General features: G+C 40.3%; 1 protein-coding gene across 7 annotated transcripts in view; it reads right to left on the reverse strand.

Moving 5' to 3' along the window:
- Nucleotides 1-626: 626 nt before the first annotated feature.
- SHROOM4 (shroom family member 4) overlaps nt 627-25587 on the reverse strand; it is a 243873-nt gene continuing 218912 nt past the window's right edge. For 2 of the 7 annotated variants that reach the window (XM_021933005.2, XM_021933012.2), the window contains 3 exons: nt 25289-25558; nt 22710-23975; nt 18510-19630 (listed from right to left, as the gene is read on the reverse strand). In XM_021933005.2, the coding sequence (XP_021788697.1) occupies nt 23706-23975; nt 25289-25558 (540 nt within the window). In that variant the 3' untranslated portion in view covers nt 18510-19630; nt 22710-23705. Of the gene's footprint in view, nt 2848-5133; nt 5836-18296; nt 19631-22709; nt 23976-25288; nt 25559-25587 lie in introns of those variants that run through there. The other 5 variants (XM_021933007.1, XM_021933011.1, XM_021933010.2 and 2 more) reach the window with 5 other exon arrangements.

A 25587-nucleotide genomic window follows, 5' to 3' on the forward strand; every position in this document is an offset into this window, starting at 1 on the left:
AGCACCATTTGTTGAAAGACTACCTTTTCTCTTAAGTTTCCTTCGAATTTTTGTCAAAAATCAGTTGACTCTATTTGTGTTGAACTACTTCTTGGTCTGTATTTTTTCAGTTGATCTATGTGTCTATTCTTCTGCCAATACAATAATTACCTTGATTTTTTATAGCTGAATAATAAGCCTTAACATCCAATAGAATAATTCCTCCAAATACCACACTGTGTTGATACAGTTAATAGTAAGTCTTGAAATAAGATACTATGAGTCCTCCAACTTTATTCTTTTTGAAAATTATTTTGGATCTCCTAGTTCCTTTGCCTTTCAATATGAATTTAAGAATCACCTGGTTAATATCTAGAAAAAAATCCTGCTGGGATTTTAATTGAGTTTGCATTGAATTTATAGATCAATTTTGGGATAATTAATATCTTAACAATATTGAGTCTTCCAATATATGAACATGGTTCATATCTCCATTTATTTAGTTTTTCATATCTTTCCTATATGTTTCATAGTTTTTAGTATACATATCTTGAACAATTTTGTTAGTTTTCTACCTAAGTATTTCATTTTTTTTGGTACAATTGAAAATTGTACTTAAAAAAAATTTTGATTTCTAATTGTTCATTGCTAGTATATAGAAATGTAATTAATTTTTGTATATTGACCTTTTATTCAGATACCTTGATAAACTCATTTATTAGCTTTAATAGTTCTTTTGTAGATTCCATGGAATTTTCCACGAGACAATTTTGTTGTGTATAAATAGTTTTATTCCTTCTTTTATATTCTGTATGCCTTTTATTTCTTTTTCTTGTGTTATTGCACCAGGTAAGATTTCCAATATGATATTAAATAGGAGTGGTGAGAATAGAGATGCTTGTCTTTTCCATAGTCTTAAAGAAAAAGCATTCAATCTTGCATATTAAGTATGATGTTAGTTGTAGATATACTTTATTAGATTAAGGAGGTTCCTTCTACTCCTAGTTAGCTGTGAGTCATTTTAAGAAACAGTTTGATTGAGGTATAATTTACATTCCATAAAATTTACCTATTTAAATAATTTCTAGTAAATTTATAGAGTTATGAAACCATCAAATCCAGTTTTAGAACATTTTCCCCTACCCCCAGTTCCATGAATCCTCAATCCCAGGAAATCTGCTTTCATTGTCTTTTCCTGGACATTTTATATAAGAAGGAAAACACTGCCTTGTATTCCGGTATTTGGTCACTTTTTGTGGAGGAATCACCCCCTTTCAGTGCCGCTAGGCCTTCCAGTGTCTTTAGGTGGGCGAATAGAGTTTCCAATCCATAGAGTACAAAAAACGCTTTCCAGGCAGGACCACTTGCTGTGGTGGGGTCACCCTGTTTGTGCCACTGGGGCCACTGGGTGTCTCTAGGTGAGAAAAGAAACTCTCTGGCCCATAAGAATGAAATGCACTTTCTCTGGTCACTTACCATTACTGGAGCTCCTACTTGATCACCAGGGCCACTGGGCCTAACTGGAGTAATTAGCAGGACTCCCATCCGATCTGGAGAAGGCATGAGCCTGCCTGAGTAGTCTTTATCTGATATGTCAGGGTCAGAAGATGTCAGGCCTAATTGCCTTCTGTTGCTGGGTGAGGGGTGGTAAGACACACAATTGCTATGTTGTTCTTCCAGTACTGGGGTCCCCAGCCAGTTCATCTTCCTCTTTCCACCATTCAGAGTCCTCTTATGGTTGCTTCTTGTGTTATGTTATAGTTATACTTAGCAAAGAGAAGCAGAAAGAGATCAGTTTATGTCCTCTTGTCTGGATCAAAGTCCCTAGATCATTTACATTTTAATGGAACTATATGTGTCAGGATTTAAGTCTTCCATTTTGTTGTGTGTGTGTATATGTGTGTGTGTGTGTTCTGTTTGTTCCCTCTGCTTTTCATTTCTGTTTTATTTTTCCTTTGGATCACTTCGATATTTTTTAAAAATTGGTTTTGATTCATCTGTAGTGTTCTTGAGTGTATCTTTTCATATAAATTTTTTGGTGGTTGTTGTAGGCATTACATTATACATACATAACTTATCAACGTCTACAGACATTTTAGCGGTTTGAGTGAGGTATACAAATCGCATATCCCCTTAAATTTCTATTCTTTCCCCCATTTATAATATACTTTTCTCAAATATTTCCTCTGTATACATTAAGAACCACATCAGACAATATTATAATTTTTATTTAAACTATCAAATGTAATTTAGAAAACTTAAGTGGAGAAGGAAAGTCTATTGCATTTACCCATATTTTAACTCTTCCACTGTTCTTTCTTCTTTCCTGATGTCCCCAAATTTGTTCTTTTATCAGTTTTTTATGCTTCAAGAACTTACTTTAGCCATAGCAAAGGTATATTGGTGACAAATTCTCTCAGTTTTCCTTTGTCTGAGAATGTCTTGATTTCCACTTCTTTCCTGAGAAATATTTTCACTGGATATACAGATTCGCCTATAATTTTCTTTTTTGTCATTTTGTTGTCTTCATTTTCCTTTGATGTAAGACTTAAAGCCCTTGCAGGGCTGCAGTCTAGCAGAACACTAGATTTGTAATTCTCACTATTGTATGTTTTATTTTAGAGCTGTTATTCACATATGAGAGGGTGCCTCTGAAGTTGTGCAAAAGAAACAGCCAACTGCTGAATGTAAGAGGAATTGGAGAGGTTTGAGGAATACAACTGGAGATTTTAATAGGCACTGAAAGAATGGGAGAGGGAACTGACAAGTAAAATGATGGCTGAGTGATGTTGAGGGTCCAGCTGAGAAAACAAGCCATCTCTTTGTAGTGGCTTCAATCTGCATAGCTGGGTGGTTTTCTTTTGTAGCCTGAAATAAAGGGTAGTTGGAGGCAGCAGTGAGAGAATAAATTTAAGGAAAGCTTAAAAAACTTTGTTATTGTCTCTCCTCCAATTGCCTACCTACATTATGTACCCTTCACTACAGAAATCAGCAGAATTATCTCCAACCACAGTTACCAGCGTATGGAGCGTATATCAGAGTATATCAGGGCAGCAAAAGAGCCCTGCTTGGTTGAGTGGGAGGCTGTTGAAAACAGATAGGGACTCCCCTGCTCCATTGTTCATTCACTCCTCCACCCTTTTCAAATCCCCAAAGTTGAAGGATTACAACCTGGGACACTGATACCTCCCAGTACTGCTTCTTTCAAACAGGTTTTAAGATGAAGCCTTGATCATAGCAGTTACTTATAGAGTGGCAGCAAATGGGAATTATTAACATGTTCTACGCTACCTGGGGCTCTTCTTTCCTCACTCTTCAAACACAATGAGGCTGACATAGACTAATACAGAGAAGGTAAAGTGCATGCACATATACACGCACACACACAATCACAGAATTTAAACACAAACTTCTCAAAGTTTTCAGAGAGAAAAATCAAGTCCTCTACAAAGAAAGGAATTAAATTGACAACAGACTTTTAGCAACATTGAATACAAGAAGACAACTAATATTTTTAAAGGACTGGACCTATAATGTTTAAAATGACTTTGCACCTATACTTTTATATTCAGTCATTTTAAAATTAATATATTATTTATTTTCATAAATTTTTTGAGACGGAATCTCACCCTTTTGCACAGGGTAGAGTACAGTGGCATGATCTCGACTCATTGCCACCTCCACCTCCCAGGTTCAAGCGATTCTCCTGCCTCAGACTCTCGAGTAGCTGGGACTACAGGCATGTGCCACCAGGCCCAGCTATTTTCTTGTATCTTTAGTAGAGACAGGGTTTCACCGTGTTAGCCAAGATGGTCTCCATCTTCTGACCTCGTGATCTACCCGCCTCAGCCTCCCAAAGTGCTGGGGTTACAGGAGTGAGCCACCGCGCCCGGCTAATTTTTGTATTTTTAGTAGAGACAGGGTTTCACCATGTTGGCCAAGCTGGTGTTGAACCCCTGACCTCAAGTGATCCACCACCTGCCTCAGCCTCCCAAAGTGCTGGAATTACAGGCATAAGCCACTGTGCCCAGCCCATTTTTAAATTTAAATGTAGCATAGTAATAAAGATATTCTGTGGCATACACTGTCTCAGAAGGTTTGTCACTGGGATCTAATTAAACTAAAGAGCTTCTGCACAGCAAAAGAAACTACCATCAGAGTGAACAGGCAACCTACAGAATGGGAGAAAATTTTTGCAATCTACTCATCTGACAAAGGGCTAATATCCAGAACCTACAAAGAACTCCAACAAATTTACAAGAAAAAAACAAACAACCCCATCAAAAAGTGGGCAAAGGATATGAACAGACATTTCTCAAAAGAGGACATTCATACAGCCAACAGACATATGAAAAAATGCTCATCATCACTGGCCATCAGAGAAATGCAAATCAAAACCACAATGAGATACCATCTCACACCAGTTAGAATGGCGATCATTAAAAAGTCAGGAAACAACAGGTGCTGGAGAGGATGTGGAGAAATAGGAACACTTTTACACTGTTGGTGGGATTGTAAACTAGTTCAACCATTATGGAAAACAGTATGACGATTCCTCAAGGATCTAGAACTAGATGTACCATATGACCCAGCCATCCCATTACTGGGGATATACCCAAAGGATTATAAATTATGCTGCTATAAAGACACATGCACACGTATGTTTATTGCAGCACTATTCACAATAGCAAAGACTTGGAATCAACCCAAATGTCCATCAGTGACAGATTGGATTAAGAAAATGTGGCACATATACACCATGGAATACTATGCAGCCATAAAAAAGGATGAGTTTGCGTCCTTTGTAGGGACATGGATGCAGCTGGAAACCATCATTCTTAGCAAACTATCACAAGAACAGAAAACCAAACACCGCATGTTCTCACTCATAGGTGGGAACTGAACAACGAGATCACTTGGACTCAGGAAGGGGAACATCACACACCGGGGCCTATCATGGGGAGGGGGGAGGGGGGAGGGATTGCATTGGGAGTTATACCTGATGTAAATGACGAGTTGATGGGTGCAGCAGACTAACATGGCACAAGTATACATATGTAACAAACCTGCATGTTATGCACATGTACCCTACAACTTAAAGTATAATAATAATAAATAAATTATAAAAAAAAAATTATGAAAATAAGAAAAAAAAAAAAAAAAAAAGAAGGTTTGTCACACAAAAACCCTCATCGAAGACAATTTTGGAGGAGGTGTTCAAATTGGAAAGGAAAAAAATACAGGAGATGCTGCAAGAGACATGGGGAGTAAGGGCAAGTATACAATGGTAGTCTAGTTTATTGCTGACTTGATAACTAAATACTGAGCAGAAAGAAGAAAAAGTGTATATCCATAGTAACTCAGAACAGATATTTTTAAACATTATCAAAGTGATGGGGAAAGTGTGGTGGGACTCAAAGGACATGAGAACATTTTCAAGTACTTGTAATGTTAAGAGAAAAATATAGATACTGATAAATTTAAGAAACTAATATAGTTAACATGGGTGTTTGTTAGTTAAGGGCAACTACAATAAGAACTAAAATGGCAGGTATAACTTGTAAACCAGAAAAAGAAAATTCATTCTATTTTGTAGAAAATAGGAAAGAAGAAAAAGACAAACAATTCAAAAATGATTTACAATGTGGATCTTCTCTAAATGTTGAAAACATCCACCGTGTGTCCTGGGTGACAGTGGTTGAAGCGAAATAGAATTGAGGCATTCAACAGAACTGAGAAGTTAAGGTGTTGGGTGACATGTCTGCATGGATACCATTACCAGAGCTGAGAAAAGTTTATCCTCCTTTAAGACTTCTGTCTTTGGATTTTCCTCCCGTCTATCCTTTTGGTAAAACCCTGTAATTTATGGGGAACGAGAAAATTAACAATTTTAATCGGAGAGGGCTGTATGGGAAATAGAATCTTCAGTGGAGTGCCAGGTCTCAATTACAGATGTGCAGGAAATGTTCAAATATGAGGGACAACATTTCTGTATATTTTCATAGGCGGAGCTTATTTTACTGTGCAACAGGGCACCAGGGAGAATTGTGGAAAGGGTTAAAAAGAGGGGATTCTGTGATGGAAGATAGCTGGGGAAGGAATTCATGATTATATTATGAGAGTAGGAAGAGGATAGGTGATAGTGTGAGGAGGTGCTTGCCTTTGGGTGGTGTCTAGGGATTACAAGGATAAAAAGCACAGGTGAAATTGGCTGCTCACAAACTCCCCAATATTACTTCACATTGTTTTATACCCAGAATGAGCTGCATTGTTAGAGGATAAACAACCAGCGCCCCTAACACTGTCCCACCTCCTCACTGTAGTTTACTTGCTGTATTCAAAGCAGAGATAAAGCCTCCTCCAGTCCTCATTCTTCCTTTCATCTCTTTTCTTCCTCTCCCATCTCTCACTTCTCCCTCACATCCCCATATCACATCACTACTTACTGCCTTTGGACAGTACAGTGGCTAGACAAGATTACACCTACCATAACCATTGGACAACTCATAGGACTTTAGACAAAGGTTGCCACCTTGTGGTCAGAGGCAAAAATAACCAAGGGTCTTGGGTCACCAACTTGAGTGTACATCAGAATCAGCTACAGGGCTTGTTAAAACAGAGTGCTGGGCCTGGATCCCATATTTGCTGATTTAGTAGGTCTGGGGTGGGACTCAACTTGTATTTCTAACATGTTCCCAGATGATGCTGCCATTGTTGCTTCAAGGACCACATTTTGAGAACCACTGCTTTAGACAAATCTTTTTTAGGATAGGTAGACCTCCATTTGGTCATCCAAGATTGGTAGAATTAGAGTTTGAACACAAACATGTTTGAATTAATTTTTTGCTACCTTATTATTAGGATATGCATGTAGTACTGCTTGGGCAACAGCCTCACTTGTTTTCTTTAACCTGGACGAGGTAACCACTAAATAAAGAAAGAAGTAGCATCCATTCTCCCTGTATAGATTGAATATACTATGGTATATGTAACAATTCCAGTGCCAGGCACAGTGCCTCATGCCTATAATCCTAACACATTGGGAGGCCAAGGCAGGAGGATCGCTTGAGCCCAGGAGTTTGAAGCTGCAGTGCACTCCAGTCTGGGCCACAGAGTAAGACCCCACCTCAAACAAACAAACAAAAACAAAAACACTCAATTCTCTTACTGTTGAACATTTAGGTTGTTTCCAAATTTTCACAATTATTAAAAAAATTTAAAGTTAAGCCTCTTGTTTCAAACTCTTCTCTTGTCATTTCCTGAATACCATTGATAGAATAACTTTGATGCAATTTAATGATGCTAAAGTCTCCTGGGTGAGGATGGGTAGGATCAAAGGGAATATGGGAGCCAAAAACCCTGTTCCACCAAAAGTACTACTGTGAGCAAAACTGGACACAGGCTCCTGCTCTCTTGGAGATTACAACCTAGCACAGGATTCAAATATTAATCAGCTATTCATACAAGTAAATATAGAGTTGTGGATGTAAAAATGCTTTGAAGGAAAGATCAACAGTGTGGTAGGCTGCATGATAGTACTTGGGAATTTTGTTCCAAGATTGTAATAATAAACTTTTAAAAATTGGCTACTAACATTTTAATAATAAATTTATTATGATTAATATTTTGACATATTTTCAAATTTATGCCTGTATACTAGAATTTCAATATATAATGAGGATCTTTGGATTTGGCCTTAGTTTATGCTGAATATTGATTTTGATACCTAGTTGTGGGGGTGTGTTCTGCAGACTTTGACTTAACGATGGATGAATAACGTATACTGACACAGATATTTTGCCTATCAGCCTGGCTGAGGGTCTGGGCCACTTATAGACACCAGGAGGGTGGTGTAAAGAGTTGCAGCTGTGGCCCTCACTTGCTGGTGCTACTGGCATTTATTTAGCACACATTAAATGACAAAGGCTTTGAGTCAACACCATTAGAGGGTAATTAACCTGGTAGCCTTCTCCCTGAGAGAGCCATCCTGCCCTTGAATGATCAAAGGTTAGTTTTAGGACCACATAAGTAAACAAGTTATTTAGATAAACTCCTCTACATTCCTATGTATCTATGCCCTAAGTTTTTAAGAGAATTCAGCTGCCTTCAGCCAAACACTTTACTGAAACCATGCAAACTCCCAGGCCTTCCAAGAGGGTTTGTGTTTATTTCCTATAATTTTACAATTTCACCCACCATCCTGACTGAACCCCCACACCTAGCCAAGCATCATTTGGCTAAACTGCAGATTAAGTGAACCTCTACCACCTATCTTATACCACTTTGCCTCTCTGTGGGGGACAATTTTTCAGGTGGTCTTTCTGATCCCCACCTCCTGGTATTCACACCCCTGTATAATCCCCTCCCCTTGAGTGTAAGTGGGCAGTGTGGCTTGATTCTAAATAATAGAATATGGCAAAGGTGATGGGATGTCACTCCTGTGATTATAATATATGACTCCATCTTGCTAGCTAATTTTAGAGTCTTTCTCTCTCCATTGCTGGTTTGGAAAAAGCAGCCTGCCATAAGTCTTTTTTTGTTTGTTTTTTTGAGATGGAGTCTCACTTTGTCACCCAGGCTGGAGTGCAGTGGTGCGATCTCGGATCACTGCAAGCTCCACCTCCCTGGTTCACGCCATTCTCCTGCCTCAGCCTCCCAAGTAGCTGGGACTACAGGTGCCTGCCACCACGCCTGGCTAATTTTTTTGTATTTTTAGTAGAGACGGGGTTTCACTGTGTCAGCCAGGATGGTCTCAATCTCTTGACCTCGTGATCCGCCCACTTCGGCCTCCTAAAGTGCTGGGATTACAGGTGTGAGCCACTGCGGCCAGCTGCAGCCTGCCATAAGTCTTAAAGCCACAAGGAAAGGAACTGCTGAGAACTGGAGTGAGCTTGAAAGTGGACCCTTCCCCAGTCAAGCCTCTAAATGAGAGCCCAGCCCTGACCAAGACCTTGATTGCAGTCTTAAGAGGACCCTGCTAAACTGTGCCTTGACATGAAAAACTATGAGATAGTAAATGTGAGTCATTTTAAGCCATTTAGTTGTGGCAGCATAGTAAAGGAATACACCTCCTCAGCACTTCAACCCCTTTCACTTGTATTCAGCATTCTTGGTCTCCCATATGTCACTCCCTCTACCTGGATTGTTCCCTCTCCTTCTTCACTTCACTTTTGCCTAGCTAACTCTTTCAGGTTTTAACTGAATTGTTACTTCCTTTGGAAAGATTATCTTAACCTCCATTTTGGAGATTTTTCTTCCTTGAAAAATTTGGATTGACAAAGTAGACACACTGGTTTTAAGTCATCCTCATAAGATGTGAAAAATTCCCACATAAGATTTTTTTCCTAAGGAATCATGAAATGATTAACTAAAATTTAATATGCACGTAAAGGTTATTTTGGTTACTGTCATGAATGCTAACACCTCAATCAAGTCTATAGTTTAAAATGATAATATACTTGAATCTCTATTATTTAAAGTTTTAAAAGACTGTCTCAAAATTGATATAACATTCTCCCTAAGGTTATTTAGTGAGTGTGTGCTCTCATAATTTATATTAACTACCAATCTACTTCCATATTTAACTATCTGGAAGTTAAGTTTTGTGGAGATAAATTTAACAGTTCTTACAATCAGCATTATTGTATTTTATTCTTGCAAGGATATACATTTATTTTTCAACGGATTGATAGAACTAAAATATATAGAACGTAAGAGATTTTCTCTCCAGTTTTATCTAGAATGCTTAACTATGTTTTAAAGTGAATATTAAAATATTAATAACTCCAAATGACTTCCATTATTCATATTACTGTCATTATTATGCAGTAGCCTAGGTGATCACCTGATCATTGATCATGCACAAGTTTAAGAATATCAGAAATAATGGTTTTGGTAGATTGTATTATTTGTTAAAAATTATTCATTTCTTCCCCACCCTATAGGTAGAGTATACCTTACTGTCCAATTGTCCTTAGGACTGGCTAGTCAGTGACTTGCTTTAGTCAATAGAATGTAAGTAGATGTGATGTGCAGACCCTAGGATGGTCTCCATGTTCCTCACCTCCTGGTATTCATGCCCTGGTACAATCCTCTCCCCTTGAGTGTGACGGGACCTGTGACATGCTTCTAAGTGATAGAATATGGCAAAGGTGATAAAATGTCTAATTTGTGATTATATTACATTCTATAAGATATAGTCTTACTATCAGACTCACTTTAGAGACTCTCCTTACTAGCTTGATGAAGTAAGCAGCCATGTTGCCATATTATAAGAAACCGTGGCAAGGCTTCTAGGAACTCTGAGCAGCATCTAGGAACTGCAGGCAGCCACTAGGAGGTAAGGGTGGCCTTTAGGATCTGAAGGTAATCTTCAGCTGATAGTCAGAAAGCAGTGCCCTCAGCTCTACAGTCACAAGAAAATGTATCTGCCAACAATATGAATGAGCTTGGAAGTGGATTCTTCCACAGTCAAGCCTTCATATGAGATTGCAGCCTGGCTGACACCTTGACTGCAGCTTTGTGAAACTGTTAAGTAGAGGACACAGTTAAGTCATGCCCAGATTTCTGACCCACAGAAACTGTTAGGTAATAAATATGTGTTGTTGTAAGCTACTGAGTTTGTGGTAATGTTGCAATAGAAAACTAATACAATGGGCATGACATACCCTACATAAGAGCAGCCATTTAAATACCCTTTCATGGTTTGGCTCTCTCTCTTGAGCTTTTGATTTCCAAAAGTAGAAACATGTGCCCAAGAGAGTAGCAGTTCTTTCATCTTCAGTCCCTGAATCAGAAGATTCATGATGCTACCTGAATCCAGCCAAGGCCAGCAAAGTTGTAGCTAGCCATTAGCCTTCATGTGAGATGCAAAGAAAATGTTTGTTGTTGCAAACCACTGAAAACGGAGGGTCATTGGCTGCTGCAGCAAAAGCGAAGTAATTCAATGTTGAAGAAGATATTTGGCTATTCAGTCTTCAAATATTAAAGTCAAAGCTATAAATGAATCTGAAAAGCAGGTTTGCCCAGATAATGAGGTTGAAGCTGATGTTGGTACATCATTAGGCATAGATGGGCATGCACAGCCTCATAGGCAATGGAAAGGGCTTTGAAACTCATTAAAATGACCTAAACAGGAGAAAGGGTGATATAATCATATTTGAGTTTTGGCAAGATCGCCCTGGCTACAGCATGAACAACAGTCTACAGAAAGCAAGAAATGGCATAAGAATAGTTAGGCTAATGATGTAGTTCAGAGGATAATAGTTGTGGAAAAATAAGTGAATAGATTTGAGACATATTTAGGAGACAGAATTGATAGGACTTGGTGATCAATTCTATATAGAAGGGGTGAGAAAGAGGAGGATGTCTGGGATTACTCTAAGACTTCTAGCTTTCCTAGTTGGTTGGAGAGGAGTATTAATCACTAAGATATAAAGAACACTAGGGGGAACCAGGTTTGGGAGGGGAAAATCAAATGTTTAATTTTGGATACATGAATATTTGGGTTTTGGGGTGTCATTGAGCCAACCAAACAGATATAAAGTTTTGGAGCTAAGAAAAAATATGAACTGGAGATATAAATTTGGGGGCCAGCTTTATATAGGAGATAAACTAACCATGGGTATGTATGATTAAGAAAGAGAGAGGGTTGGGCAAGAGCATACAGCAAGAAGAGAAGAGGGGTCTAGGACCAAGTTTTAAGAAAGTCCAACATTTAATAATTGTTTTGAGGAGGATAAGCCAGTGTAAGATATCACCAGAAATATGAAGCCTACAGCAAAGCCTCCATGAATTGTTACTACCCTGTATTTCTGAAGTGTTTACTATGAGCTTGGGGCACTGTGCTAAGTGTTAGTGGTATAAATTAGTTTCTGCCCTCAAGAAGCCCACAGCATAAAAGGAGAGACAGAAAGTATAAACAATGATCATATCCGAATACTATACACGTTATTAGTATATCAACAGGATGTTTCTGAAGGAGGTGAAATCTGAGTTGACACCAAAGGACCCGCTGGAATTGGCTAAATAGAACTCAGGGAGTGGGGCGGTGGATTTTCAGGCAGCGGGACTAGCCTTTGTGAGTGCATAGAGGGATGAGACTGCATGACACGTTTGCAGAACTAGCTAGAGCTAAGGATGACTGTGAGAAGGTGTCAGGGGTCATGGCTGGAGAAGCACACAGGAGACAGAACATGAAGGGCCTTATATGCAAGAATCAGGACTTCATCCTCTGGGCAGCCAAGCCAATTAGAGGGAGGTGGGCCAGTGTGCAATTTGGAGGTGAAGTTTGGAGCATGGTGTTATGCAGCTAGGCAGGGTGTTTGTTCTTCAGTTTAATAACCACCAAAATATCCTCTTCACAGAACTGATAAAAGAGCACGAGGTCACAGAGTGAGGAGGGCAGAGCTGCATCCAGGTCTAAGAGTTTTGAGTGCCATTCCAGCAAGCTCCCAAAGACACATGGTTTTTCTCACTCAGAGATTGTTTCAATAACAGACGTGGTTTGGGTTATCTTTTGTCAAAACTGGATTTTTTTTTTTAATAAAAGGTTTTAGTAACGGTCTGAGTTTTATGACAGGCTTATTTGATAGAACAAAATATCTACCAGCCTATGAGAAAGTGGCCAAAAGTATGTTCTAAATGCATAGTATTATCTAGTTTATCTACAATCTCATTACTCTTTTCTATCTGCCTCTCCTCACTCTTACCACTGCCCACTTTTCTAAAACTAAAGGTTCCATATTTGTAAAAGGTGCTTAAATATATAGTCATGTATGAGACTTCTAAATAGTAGCTGTTTAAATTTAGTCCAAATAAGAGTTTTCTCTCAATTATAAGTTATCATTTATTGTATCTGCTGAGGTTGGTCTGCTTTTTCATCTTTATCAAATTTAAAAATGAGGAGAAATCAGGGAACAAATTGTTGTTTTTTCAGCACTTTGACTTATTCACATTTAATCTAATGCATTTTCAAGCTGGAAAGATTTTTCACCCATGGCCTTTTCCCAGATTTTTTCCTTTGCAAAAAATAGAATCAACTCAACACCCAGGGAGGTGAGTTCCGTTAATTATCCTTTTCAGATAGAAAATAAGTAGCTAGGAGGAAAATGGGAATTCAAAGCCATGTTATGTTACTCTGTTAATGGCAGTAAGCAACTCCAGAATGAAGGGTCATATTGAAGAAACTTAAGCAGTTTACAAACAGAATGTGGTCTGTTAAGGTTTACACTGCTCAGGAGGAGAGGAGTTTTTGCCAGAAACCCTTAGTCTTTGGCCATGTTTGAAAGTTGCACAGAATGGGCAAGATTTCCATGTGACATGAACTGATTTCTCTATCAACAGTGGAATTCAACCTTTCTGTCTAAACTACTTTCAAATCCTACCTCTTCAGTGATAGTTTGTCATCTTTTGTTAGACAATTTTTTAAAAATCTCATCGCAAATCCTATTGAGAAAATATCTTTGGTGAAAATCTTTTATTGTATGTATTTAACGTGTACAAATGATGTTTTGACATCCATATACATAGTGAAATGATTGCTACAGTCATGCAAGTTAAATATGCATTTCCTCACATAATTACCCTCTTTTGCAGTAAGAGCACCTGAAATCTACTCTTAGAAAATTTCCAGTATACAATACAGCATTATTAACTATAGAACTTATGCTGTACATGAGATCTCTAGATTTGTACATCTTATGTAACTGCAACTTTGTATGCTTTGACCAACATCCTTATTTCTTCCACCTCCATGCCCCTGTGTGTTTGACTTTTTAGCTTCCACATATGAGATAATGCAGTATTTTTCTTTCTGTGTCTGTTTTATTTCACTTAGCATAATACCCTCCGGGTTCATCCATTTTGTCATAAATAGGCTTTTATCAAAAAGACAAGGGATAACAAATGTTGATGAGGGTATGGAGAAAAGGAAACCCTGGTACATTGTTGGTGGGAATGTAAATTAGTACCCCATTTTGGAAAAGAGTGTATATTACTCAAAATATTAAAAATACAAAGACCATATGATGCAGAGATTCTTCTTCTGGGTAAATACCCAAAGGAAATGAAATCAGTATCTTGAAGAGATATCTACACTCTCATGTTCACAGAAACGTTATTCTCTGGCAAAAATTAATGCAAAAAATATTTTAGTTACTGCAGTAGCAAAGAGATTCATGAGTTTAGCCTATTGCACATAGCTGAGGAAATCAAGGTGTTTTGCATTGCTGTACCAGGGTAAAAAGTGATTGTGTGTGTATTTCTGTATATAAAGTATTATATAATTGTATATTTATACTTATCTATCTCTTCCATTAGGATAAAAGCCCCACGAGAGTGAGGACTTTGTCTATCTTGTCCAATTCTGAATCTCTGGAGCACAAAACAAATTATTGGCACATTAGTTAAATGAATGAATGGCATTGGGCACTTAAAATCCATTTGGTTTAATTTACAAACAGCAAAAATGCTACCACGATTCTGAATTTTGATAAAATAGTGCTTAAAAATCACAGACCTGTTTTAAAGATTAAACGAGGATTTCTGCTTTTAAAACGTACATTTAGATAGAAAAATAGTGTAAGCAAAGATACGTGAAAGTGCTTAACCCAGGATAGGAAACTCAATAACATTTAAGTTGACTTTAAGTCTAAAGATAGGTTTGAGGCCGGGCGCGGTGGCTCAAGCCTGTAATCCCAGCACTTTGGGAGGCCGAGACGGGCGGATCACGAGGTCAGGAGATCGAGACCATCCTGGCTAACACGGTGAAACCCCGTCTCTACTAAAAATACAAAAAAAAACTAGCCGGGCGAGGTGGCGGGCGCCTGTAGTCCCAGCTACTCGGGAGGCTGAGGCAGGAGAATGGCATAAACCTGGGAGACAGAGCTTGCAGTGAGCTGAGATCCGGCCACTGTACTCCAGCCCGGGTGACAGAGCGAGACTCCGTCTCAAAAAAAAAAAAAAAAAAAAAAAAAAAAAAGATAGGTTTGAGGAGGAGTAGATGTTTTACCTAAACCAGCCTCAAATTGGACCTTAAGTGGTCCACATGCAAAACAGTTCTTTCTCTACTGCTCTGAATGGGGTGTTTTCTTGGGAGTATAGACAGTCATCTTGCAGGCAGCCAACAGACTACATTGTTCTCATCAGATGGTAGTATTGAGCTTGCCAGAAAATTTTACTTCAGTGGGGAACTCCTAAGGCTGAAACATTTTATCTGCAGGTCCAAAAATATCTTGACCTGGTGCACACAGCAGGGTAGGTAAGGAAAGGAACCATCATCTATAGAGAACCTACCATATGAACAGCTCTACCAGAGACTTCATTTGATTCCTACTTTAGCTTTATAATAAAAGTTAACATTCATTGAGTACTTACTGTCCTAAGTACTTTGCATGGATTAACTTAATAATTGCTCACATCAACACAAGGATGTATTTTTGTTTCCACCATTTGACAGAAGAGGACATCCAGGTACAGGGAAGTTAAACATGCTGAATGTTACACAATGTGTAAGTGGTGGAGCCAGTGTGAAAACTTACATGGTGTGGGTTCCAGTGTCCAGGCTTGGAACTGCCTCCATAAGAGAAGGGTTACTATCCTCATTATTTACTAAGGCTCAACAAATAAAGTGACTTCCAAGGTCACATTAACAGAGCTGTCTGACTCCAAAGATGAAGATGCTTTACTTTTCCTTATATTGTTCTACTTCAATCTCACCTCAATAAAAATAAATCTAGCAGCTAACATTTATCAAATACTTACTACATGGCAGATATTATTTTAAGTGCTTCATGTGAATTATCTCATTTAATCATCATAGTAACACTCTGAGGTGGGGCTTTTATTAGCCCCCTTCTGTAGATGAAGGCATTAAGGTTGAGAGGAGTCAAGTAACTTATTAAGGTGACAAAGTAAATTGGTAGAATCAGGATTTAAAACTTGGTTTATTTGTCCAATGAGCTGAAGCTCTTATTCATTCTACCACAATATTTGCCTAGAAAGATTGCCCCTCCTTCCCAATAGTAGTCCCTCCCATCTCTCTTATTTTCGCTGAAGTCTTAGTACAAGGCTGAGACTACTCTTTCTCCTTATGTTGCTGGGTCTTCCAGGTCTTCAAGGGGAAGGTTGTAATAGTAAAGTCACTCCCAAATTCAAATGGTGTAAATATTGTACCCTTTGGAGTCAGGAATGAAGTACATGCTCACCATCAACTCAGATTTTTGTCAAGAGGAATGAGACTGATGGAAATAATCAATAGCTTTTTTAAAAAAACCAAACACTTATTGAGAAATAATTCATATACCATTTAGCACACCCATTTAAAATGTATACTTCAATGGTTTCCAGTACATTCACAGAGTTGGACAACCATGATGACAATCTAATTTTATAATATTTTCATCATCCCCAAAAGAAACCCCATGCCTATTGTCCCTGAGACTCCAGCCTTGACAACCACTAATCTGCTTTCCACCTTTATAGACTTGCCTGTTTGGGACATTTCATATAAATTAAATCATATAATATGTGGTCTTTTGTGATTGGATCCTTTCACTTAGCATATTTTCAAGGTTCATCAACATTGCATGTATCAGTATTTTACCAATTTTTATGGCTAAATAATACCCTACTGTATGGATATATCAAAGTTTGTTTATCCATTCCTCAGTAGATGGACATTTGGGTAATTTCCACTTTTTGGCTATTATGAGTAATGCCGCTTTAAACATTCATGTTCATGCTTTTGTTTGAACACCTGTTTTCGGTCCTCTTGGGTATATAACTAGGAATGGAATTGCTAAGTCACGTGGAAATTCTACGTTTAACATTTGGAGAAACTGCCAAACTGTTTTTCAATGAGGTTCATCAATTTACATCCCCATCAGCAATGTATGAGTTTTCCAATTTCTTCATTTCCTCACCAACACTTGTTATTGTTTGGCTTTTTGATTATAGCTATTCTAGTGGGTATGAAGTGGTAACTCATTGTGGTCTGATTTGCATTTCCCTAATGAATAGTAATGCTTGAGAATCTTTCCCTGTGCTTGCTAGCCAGTTGCATATTGCTATAAGCTGAATGTTTGTGTCCTATCCAAACTCATATGCTGAAGCCCTAATCCCCAATGTGATGGTATATAGAGGTGGGGCCTTTGAGAGGTAAATTGGTTTAGATGAAGTCACAAGAGTAGGCATTCATAATGAAATTATAATGCCCTTATAAGAAGGGGAAGAGACCAGATCCCTTTCTGTCTTTGCTGAGGACACAGCCACAAGGTAGCCATCTGCAAACCAGAAAGTGGGCCCTCACAAGGCATTGAATCTGCTGGCATCTTGATCTCAGATTTCCCAGTCTCCAGGACTGTGAGAAATAAATATTTGTTATTTAAGCCAGTCAATCTATGGTAGTATGTTATAGCAACCCAAGCATACTAAAACACATATTTTCTTTGAAGAAATGTCTATTACAATCTGTTAACCCATTTTTAATTGGTTATTTTTATCATTAAGTTGTAGGAGTCCTTTTGTATTTTGAAATATCTGATATGCAAATATTTTCTCCCATTCTGTTGCTTATCTTTTCACTCTTTTAATATGGTATATCTTTAGCACAAAAGTTTTTAATTTTGATTTACTCCAATTTATTTCTATTTCTTGTATCACTGGTGCAAATTGTCTTAACATTAGGAAGACTCACTACAATGTTTTCTTCTAAGAATTTTGTAATTTTGACTCTTATATTCTGTGATCCATTTTGAGTTGATTCTTGCATGTGATTCAAGGAAAACTTCATTTTTTCCCATGTAGATACCCAGTTGTCTCAGCACCATTTGTTAAAAAATGATTTATTCTCTCCTCAATTTCTCTTGGGACCCTTGTTGAAATTAACTAGCCATATACATGAGGACTTACTTCTGGACTCTCAATTTAATTCCATTTATTTATACATCTATCCTTGTGTCTGTATCACACACTGTCTTGATTACTGTAGTTTTGCAGTAAGTTTTGAAGTTGGGATCTATAAGCCCTCCAACTCTGTTCTTTTTAAAGATTGTTTTGACTGCTCTGGGTCCCTTGTAATTCCATATGAATTTTAGAATCAGCTTGTCAACTTATGCAAGGAAGCCACTGGAATTCTGATAAGCATTGGATTGAATCCGTAGATCAATTTGGGGGCACATTTCATCTTAACAATCCTAAGTCTTCCAATCCATGAACATGGAGTGTCTTTCCATTTATTTTGATCTTCAACAATGTTTCATAGTTTTCAGTGTAAAAGTTTTGCACTTCTTTTGTTAAATTATTCCTGTTTTTTTTTCTTTTTGATGCTATTGTAAATGGAACTGCTTGCTTGCTTGCCTTCTTTCTTCCTTCCTTCCTTTCTTTCTTTTTTTTTTTTTCGAGACAGAGTCTCGCTCTGTTGCCCAGGCTGGAGTGCAGTGGTACAGTCTCAGCTCACTGCAATCTTTGCCTCCCAGGTTCAAGCAATTCTCCTGCCTCAGCCTCCTGAGTAGCTGGGACTACAGGTGCGTGCCACTACGCCTGGCTAAGTTTTTGTATTTTTAGTAGAGGTAGGGTTTCACCGTGTTAGCCAGGATGGTCTCGATCTCCTGACCTCGTGATCCACCTGCCTTAGCCTCCCAAAGTGCTGGAATTTCAGGAGTGAGCCACCGCGGCTGGCCAGAACTGTTTTCTTAATAACATTTTAGGATTGTTCATTTGATCTCGTGTTTTAACCTTGTATCCTGCAACTTTCCTGAATTCATCCAGGCAGGTAGTTGTGAGCAACATGAGAAGAGCAAGAATATGCCTGGGATAAGGAGAAAATGAATCGAGTAGATCAGGACTATAATAATGGTTACCACGTACTGAATATGTTTTCAACAAGTCAGTACTTTCCACGCTCTAATATGTTCATGAATCTCCTGGAAGTCTAGTTAAAATTCAGACTGCTATCACTGGGTTTGGGGTGGGCCTGGGATTCTGCCAAATAACTTATTGGATTGTTAGTAGCTTTTATTTATTATTTTCAAGTTACAATAACTCTGCAAGCAAAATAATACTGTTCCCATTTTACAGATAAGAAAATGACCTCAGAAGTTGAGCTAGTAGCCCAGGTTCATTGGATAAGTGGCAGAACCAGGATTTGAACATAGTTCATTCTAATGACAAAGCTGGACTCTTTCTATTCTACCACACTGGATATCTTGAGTAGGAGGAGGATAGTTGGAATGTGAACAGAATATGGATCAGGAAAAAAGAAAGCTTTTCAGTGTCAGAGTTGCTACCTGGAATACATTTGAGTCTAATCTTTGAGGTTGCCTTGGAGAGCAGATCAGCAAGGCCCTTGCTTTCCAGGGAGCCAAGCGTGAAGGTGTGAGATTGGACTATCAGCTAGAAGTAAGATGAAACTACTAGATAGAATTCAAGATTGGAAGAAGTCTAGAAAGAACATGGCTTACCTTCGATCAGGCTAGACTCCAGAACTGGACTCTGTATACTGCTTAGGTCTATACCTGAGATTACACCCATTGTTGACTTTTTCTGCATTCTTAACATGGGGTTAGACTGGTTGTGATGTTGTCACTGAGTAACCAGAGAGGAAGAAATATATCCGTAAGCTAAAGGGCAGAGCTGTGATCCTGAGGTCCTTCTAAGTAGAAAAATACCATGTTTCAATACTGTGATAAAACAACAGAAATATCCAATGGCTTGAACTCTGTGCCCTCTACTCAGGATGCTCTTGAAATAGATGTCTAAAAGCTGGTCGCCTAAAAAGGCTATGGCAGATTCTGCTATTTAATTGGGGATGATGAATGGTACAGCATCAATACCATCCCTCAGAGGCCAGGGAAAGGGTTTAGGGATGTGGGTAATGGTCTGGTCATATGTTTATCTGTGAAGGACTATGGATAGGTGACCAAATTCCTTTCCAGTATTTCTCAGCAGAATCTTTAGACTTCCATCACCTGAGTCAAAACACAGGATATATATTTTTTTGTCCTTAGCACCTTTTATTGAAATATGACCCTTGATGACAATCTGGCAGGCATATCTATGTCAGCCAAGAAGGGAGTGGTGGAGGACACAAATGCAGAAACAATAAGATTCGGAAAAAGAATAGCTTCACATGGGATAGATGACCCCCAACAGCTGTACAACCAACATTGGTTCTTCATCTATAGAAACTGCCCCCGTCCCACCCCCCACAAAAGATCTACTAATCTTCAAATAATATAATATGCTGTTGCAGAAATATTATTGGCATAGACAACTCCTCTGGCAAAGACAGTGGGAGTTACCAAGCTCCATATGGGTGCAAGTGGCCAGAAATGGGCCCAGGTTCCTCCATCTGGGGCCTGCTACTGGCAGAGCAGCACTGTCAGGGAGGGTTGGGTTCAGGATGTGGCTCTGGTGTGCCTGGGCAGCTTTTTGGCACACGAGGTTAAATGGAAAACAGAACCTGAACCTAACCTTGAAAGAGGCTTTTTATCTTTTCACCTCTCCTTTTCTCTGCTTCCAATTTTTTCCTTTCTAGGGCTTTATTTTCAGTGTCTCTGTCTTATTCTGTCAGATTCTACTTGGGCAATTACGACTATATCCTGGCTGAGTCTCCAGCTGTGGGACTCAGGGAGATTCAATTATCCAGAGCCCCGGGAGGTGGCAGGAGGGGTTGGGGGGACATGTGATAGTAACTCACGCATTGACTTCTCTATTGATCAACCATCATGCTTGCCTATTACCCATGGGACCTATATAAGTATTTGAAGGGAAAGAGCAGAAGTCAAGACCAATAACTGTCTTTGGGGACCTCCCTTGGCCTGCCTTCCAAACTGCTACTCACCGGCAGGCCGTGGAGGAGGGCTGAGCCCAGGAACTGAGAACAGGGGAGAGACACTGCATCTCAAGTAATACTGGCAGCTTTGCAGCACTATCACACACAATGAGATTGCCCTGGCAGGAGTGTGGCACGCCAGTGTCTGTTTAGCAGTTCACCTTTATCTACCAAGCTTCACTGCAAGGTATACTTTTGGGGTTATTTTTTAAGTGCTTTGGCAACTTTCCCTCCATGTGAAAATGAGCATCCTTGTGTTCTGATTCCAACTCTAGAAAGTAATTTGAGATGGAATTAAGAACAAAAATAATAGAGTTAATAGTTTTTTTTTTTTGTTTTTTTTTTTTTTTTTGTTTTTTTTTTTTGAGACGAAGTCTCACTCTTGTCCCCCAGACTAGAGTGCAATTGCATGATCTCGGCTCACTGCAACCTCTGCCTCCCGGGTTCAAGCAATTCTCCTGCCTCAGCCTCCCGAGTAGCTGGGATTACAGGTGCCTGCCAGCACGCCTGGCTTATTTTTGTATTTTTAGTAGAGACAGGGTTTCACCATGTTGGCCAGGCTGGTCTTGAACTCCTGACCTCAGGTGATCCACCCGCCTCAGCCTCCCAAAGTGCTGGGATTACAGGCGTGAGCCACCGCACCTGGCCTGGAGTTAATAGTATTTTTGGTGTCATAAACTTAAGGTGCAACCAATCACATGCTGACTAGAAAAACTCAGACTACGGCCATAGTGTCCAGGTAAGTGACCATTCTTTTCCCTAGGTCCATATTCCCAAAAAGGTGTTCTAGCCAACAAATCGGAAAATGATGAAACATATCAGCCTCATCCTCCCAATAGAGGACATCTCAATTTGCTCATTCTTTGTCCTAGAGCCTGCTCAGAAGAAAAGATGACAACTATGGCCTCCATTGAAAGCACTCCTCTGCCTTCTCAATCTTGGCTGGCTTGTGTAAGCCTCGCCCTTGCAAGCCACCAGCCTTCCTGAATAAAGTAGAATCTTCCACTGGAGGGGAGAATGGCAGGGTTGCCATTCTAACAGTGTTTCTGGCAGCAGTACTAAGAGCAAACCCAGGGCTCCACAGAAAGGCTTACTTACCCCACCCCCCACCCCAGGACACCCTGCTGGCCAAGATTCTCCCATTGTTTTCAAACACAATGAAGAGGAAATGGAAGCTAATGACAAGTATTTGTAACAGCAGCAAAAGTTCCTTGGCAAATTCTTTGGTTGAATGAGACATCCCTGCTGCTACAGTTGACCTTCAAGGACCCTGAGGAACTCAGCAGTAACTAGAAGGGATGCCAGGCCTTGGCTAGGTTGTGTGATACCAAGGATTGGCCCCAGTTAGTGAGGAACAGGGAGCTGAGCTGGATAACAGGGCAGCATTTGGCCATAACCCCCTTCTTGCTATCATCCACCTAAGGGCTGCTTTTCCAGCATAGAAACTAGCTACTGGTGTCAAGGCCTTGGCAACAGCAGCAGTTTTAGTTGTTTGTATGCCTAAGATCCTGGCTGGGTCATCAGTTGCTCTGGGGAGCTGGCTCTGGCTGGAGCTCCCAGCTACCTTGAGTTTTGGTTCCCTTGAGCCAGGCCACAGGCTGAGAAAGCAATGGTTAGAGGAGTTCCTCCTGAGCTCACCTCTACTCATCCCATAGCTTGGAGATGGTAGAGAAATGGCTGAATCTTTCTCCATTTCAGGAGATTTCTTTGGTTTCAAAAAGAAATCAGTAAGAAAAACTTGAACCTTGCTGGGGAATGCTAAACTCACAGTCACTTAGACTTTAAAGGAAGCACAAGACCAGGCCACAGTAGGGAGGCTCTGAGTTCAAGGGGAGAACTCCTTCCTAGACATTGGTGGCTATGGTGGGAACAATTCAATGCCTTGGCACTTGCTTACCTAGCCACGGTGGATTCAGGCTGATCTGCAGAAAATGCTTTCCTTCTGGGCTAACTTTTCCCTCTCCAACTCCCCTCTTCTCACCTTATTAGTTAAAAAAGAAAAAAAATAATCAAAACACAAAAATAAATAAAATCAAAAGGCCATTTAAAATATAACAATAAGAACCCCCTCCCCCAATAATGAAACCTATATCTAGAAGTCAATTTTAGTAGAGCTATTAATGGCCCATATGGTGAAGCCCTGGGGTAGGCACCTGGGCTAACCCCCAGCAATGTAAAGGAAAGATGAAACAAGAGGTGGTAGGACCAAAGTCTTAGGACAGGAAGAGGGTAACATTAGCCAGGGCTAAGACTAGGCCTCTTCCCCTGAACTTGCTGCTGGGAAAGGTAAGGGTAGAGCTGATTTAAAACTGGTTCCTTCCTAAGGAGCACCTGGGGGTACTCAACCTTTGCTTTGTTTTTTTCAGTGTAATTCCTCCCTCTGTGCTTTCCCCTGCAAAGCTTGGGTGAGGCCCTGAAACTGGTGCCAGGTGAATGCCCTTAAGGCAGCCAGCTCTCCGTGAGAAATGGCTGGGCCACAAGCCCTGGGGCAGAGTAGAGCTGCAAGGCAGCTTCCCTTTGAGCCTTTAGAGGCTGTTGATGATATGGGTGGGTGATGAGCACTTGGTGTCTTTGGTGTCCTAGTACAAAGCAGAATGAAGGCACTTCCTTGGTTCTCTGTGCAGCAAGTACTTGCCCTTGGCAACTGTGGGAAGGAGAGTGTGGTTGTAAGATCACACCTTGCTGCAGCTCCCTTGGGTAGAAGCTTGTGGCTTCCCCAGGGTCTCCTAGCTGGTTAGGACCACTGCTAGGGAAGGGGCAGTGAGAGACATCCAGGGTAGAGGGCTGGAACAAACTGCTAATTGCTATCTACTTGCTGAGAAACTGCTAACAAAGATTGAAAGCACTTCCCACTGTGGCTGGGCAGGGATGCTGTGGCAGAGTGCTGGTAGAATTAGAAATTGCTGGGCCCCAGGAGTAGACTCTCCCTGAGACATTTGAGCTGCTCTTCCCCAAGCTTGATCTTCTCCTCCAGCTCTCGCTGTTCAATGATGAGAGCAGATTTCATCTTGACAAAGTGCTGGTAATCTTGGAGCTGGTCCTGAGGCAGGTAGCGGGAGACCATGCCAAACACCAACTTCTCCCGGCGGTCCACGTGCTCCTTCAGCTCCTTGGCATCTGCCAACTGCCCCGTCAGCTGCTGCTTCTTCTCTATCAGCACCAACTGGGGAAGCAGAGGACCAATTAAGGGCTCTCCCAATTACCAGACATCTGTCCAACAGTGCTGCCTAGCAGTACTCCACCAGAGATGCTGCCACAAAGCGGCTATACATTCTGCTAATTAGTCAGTCCTAGATTTTCTGCCCTGAAGTCCACCTCCATGCAAAAGCCTTTGCTTCCTGTAGCAGGAGGGTAAACATGACAACAATTCTGGATAGGGGATGTGAAATCACCTCTTTCCATCCCTTTAAGGCTGTCTTCAATGTAGGGACCACCACTGGGCTTGGGGTAGAAGAAGGCTCTGACAAAGCTAGCCTGTGTCCCTTTCATCTGGTGAACAACTGTCACTGTGGAGGTACTTTCTGTATGGTGTGTGTGTCTGTGTGAGTGGATATGTGTGAGTATATGTGTCCATGTATGTATGTATATGTATGTGGATATGTGCCTCTTGTTGTGGATTCAAAGGTATATCCAGAGCCACTTGTATAGGGAAAGGTGAGGCAATTTTGTTTCAGGAGTATATGCATAGTGACCCAACCTGTGAAACTGACAGCTTTCCAATCTCAACTACTTGATGAGACCTCCCCCTCCAACTCTAGAGTGAGGCAAAACTGCTGCTGCTACTACTACTACTGGGAGTTAGCATTGATTCAGTGTTTACCCTGTCCCAGGCCCTGTTTTATGTAATTAACATAAACTAATTTAATTCTCACAATAATCCCATAAGGCAGGTAGTATGTTCACCTCATTTTATAGATGAAGAGATTGAGGCAGAGTGACATTACGTGAATTGTCCACAGTCACACAGCTAATAAATGGTAGGGCAAGAATTTCAGGGCACTTAAAAGCCAGTGTTCACACTCGTGTTTTTTCTTTTCTTTTCTTTTCTTTTTTTTTTTTTTTTTTTTGAGACAGGGTCTTGCTCTGTCACCCAGGCTGGAGTGCAGTGGCACAATCTTTGCTCACGGCAGCCTCCGCCTCCCAGGCTCAAGCAAGCCTTCCACCTCAGCCTCCGGAGTAGCTGGGATTATAGGCATGCACCACCATGTCAGGCTAATTTCTGTAGTTTTAGTAGAGATGGGGATTCACTAAGTTGCCCAGGTTGGTCTCAAACTCCTGGACTGAAGCAACCTGCCTGCTTTGGCTTCCCAAAGTGCTGGGATTATAGGCATGAGCCACCGTGCCCCTCCTCAGTGCTCACACGCTTTTAGCCCTATGTTCTACTGTTTCCCATAGTAGCCCAACTTGAAAGAGGGAGCCTTGAGAAGAAATAAATGGCATTTCCCTCTACCCACACCCCAGAGACCCCAACTCTACCTTCTCCTGGTTGGCTTCTGAATCGATGCTGTTGAGAGCATTCTCCACCCGGGCCAGTCGTCCAGAGAGTGATAGCAACAGGTTGACCACTTTGTCCAGGTCCCCAACAAACGAGCGGTACTTTTCAAATTCATTGGATTTGCAGACGGCTTTTAAGTTGGCCTCCACCTCCTCCCCAAGGGCAGAATTGGCACTGATGTCCTCTAGCAGCCCTCGCTGGGCCTCCCGCAAGACAGAAAGTTTTCTGCTGATGCTTTCAATAAGCTGTATCTAGGGGAATTAAATAGGAGAAGACAAAG

The sequence above is a fragment of the Papio anubis genome, chromosome X, assembly GCF_008728515.1.
Source record: "Papio anubis isolate 15944 chromosome X, Panubis1.0, whole genome shotgun sequence".
Lineage (NCBI taxonomy): Eukaryota > Metazoa > Chordata > Mammalia > Primates > Cercopithecidae > Papio > Papio anubis.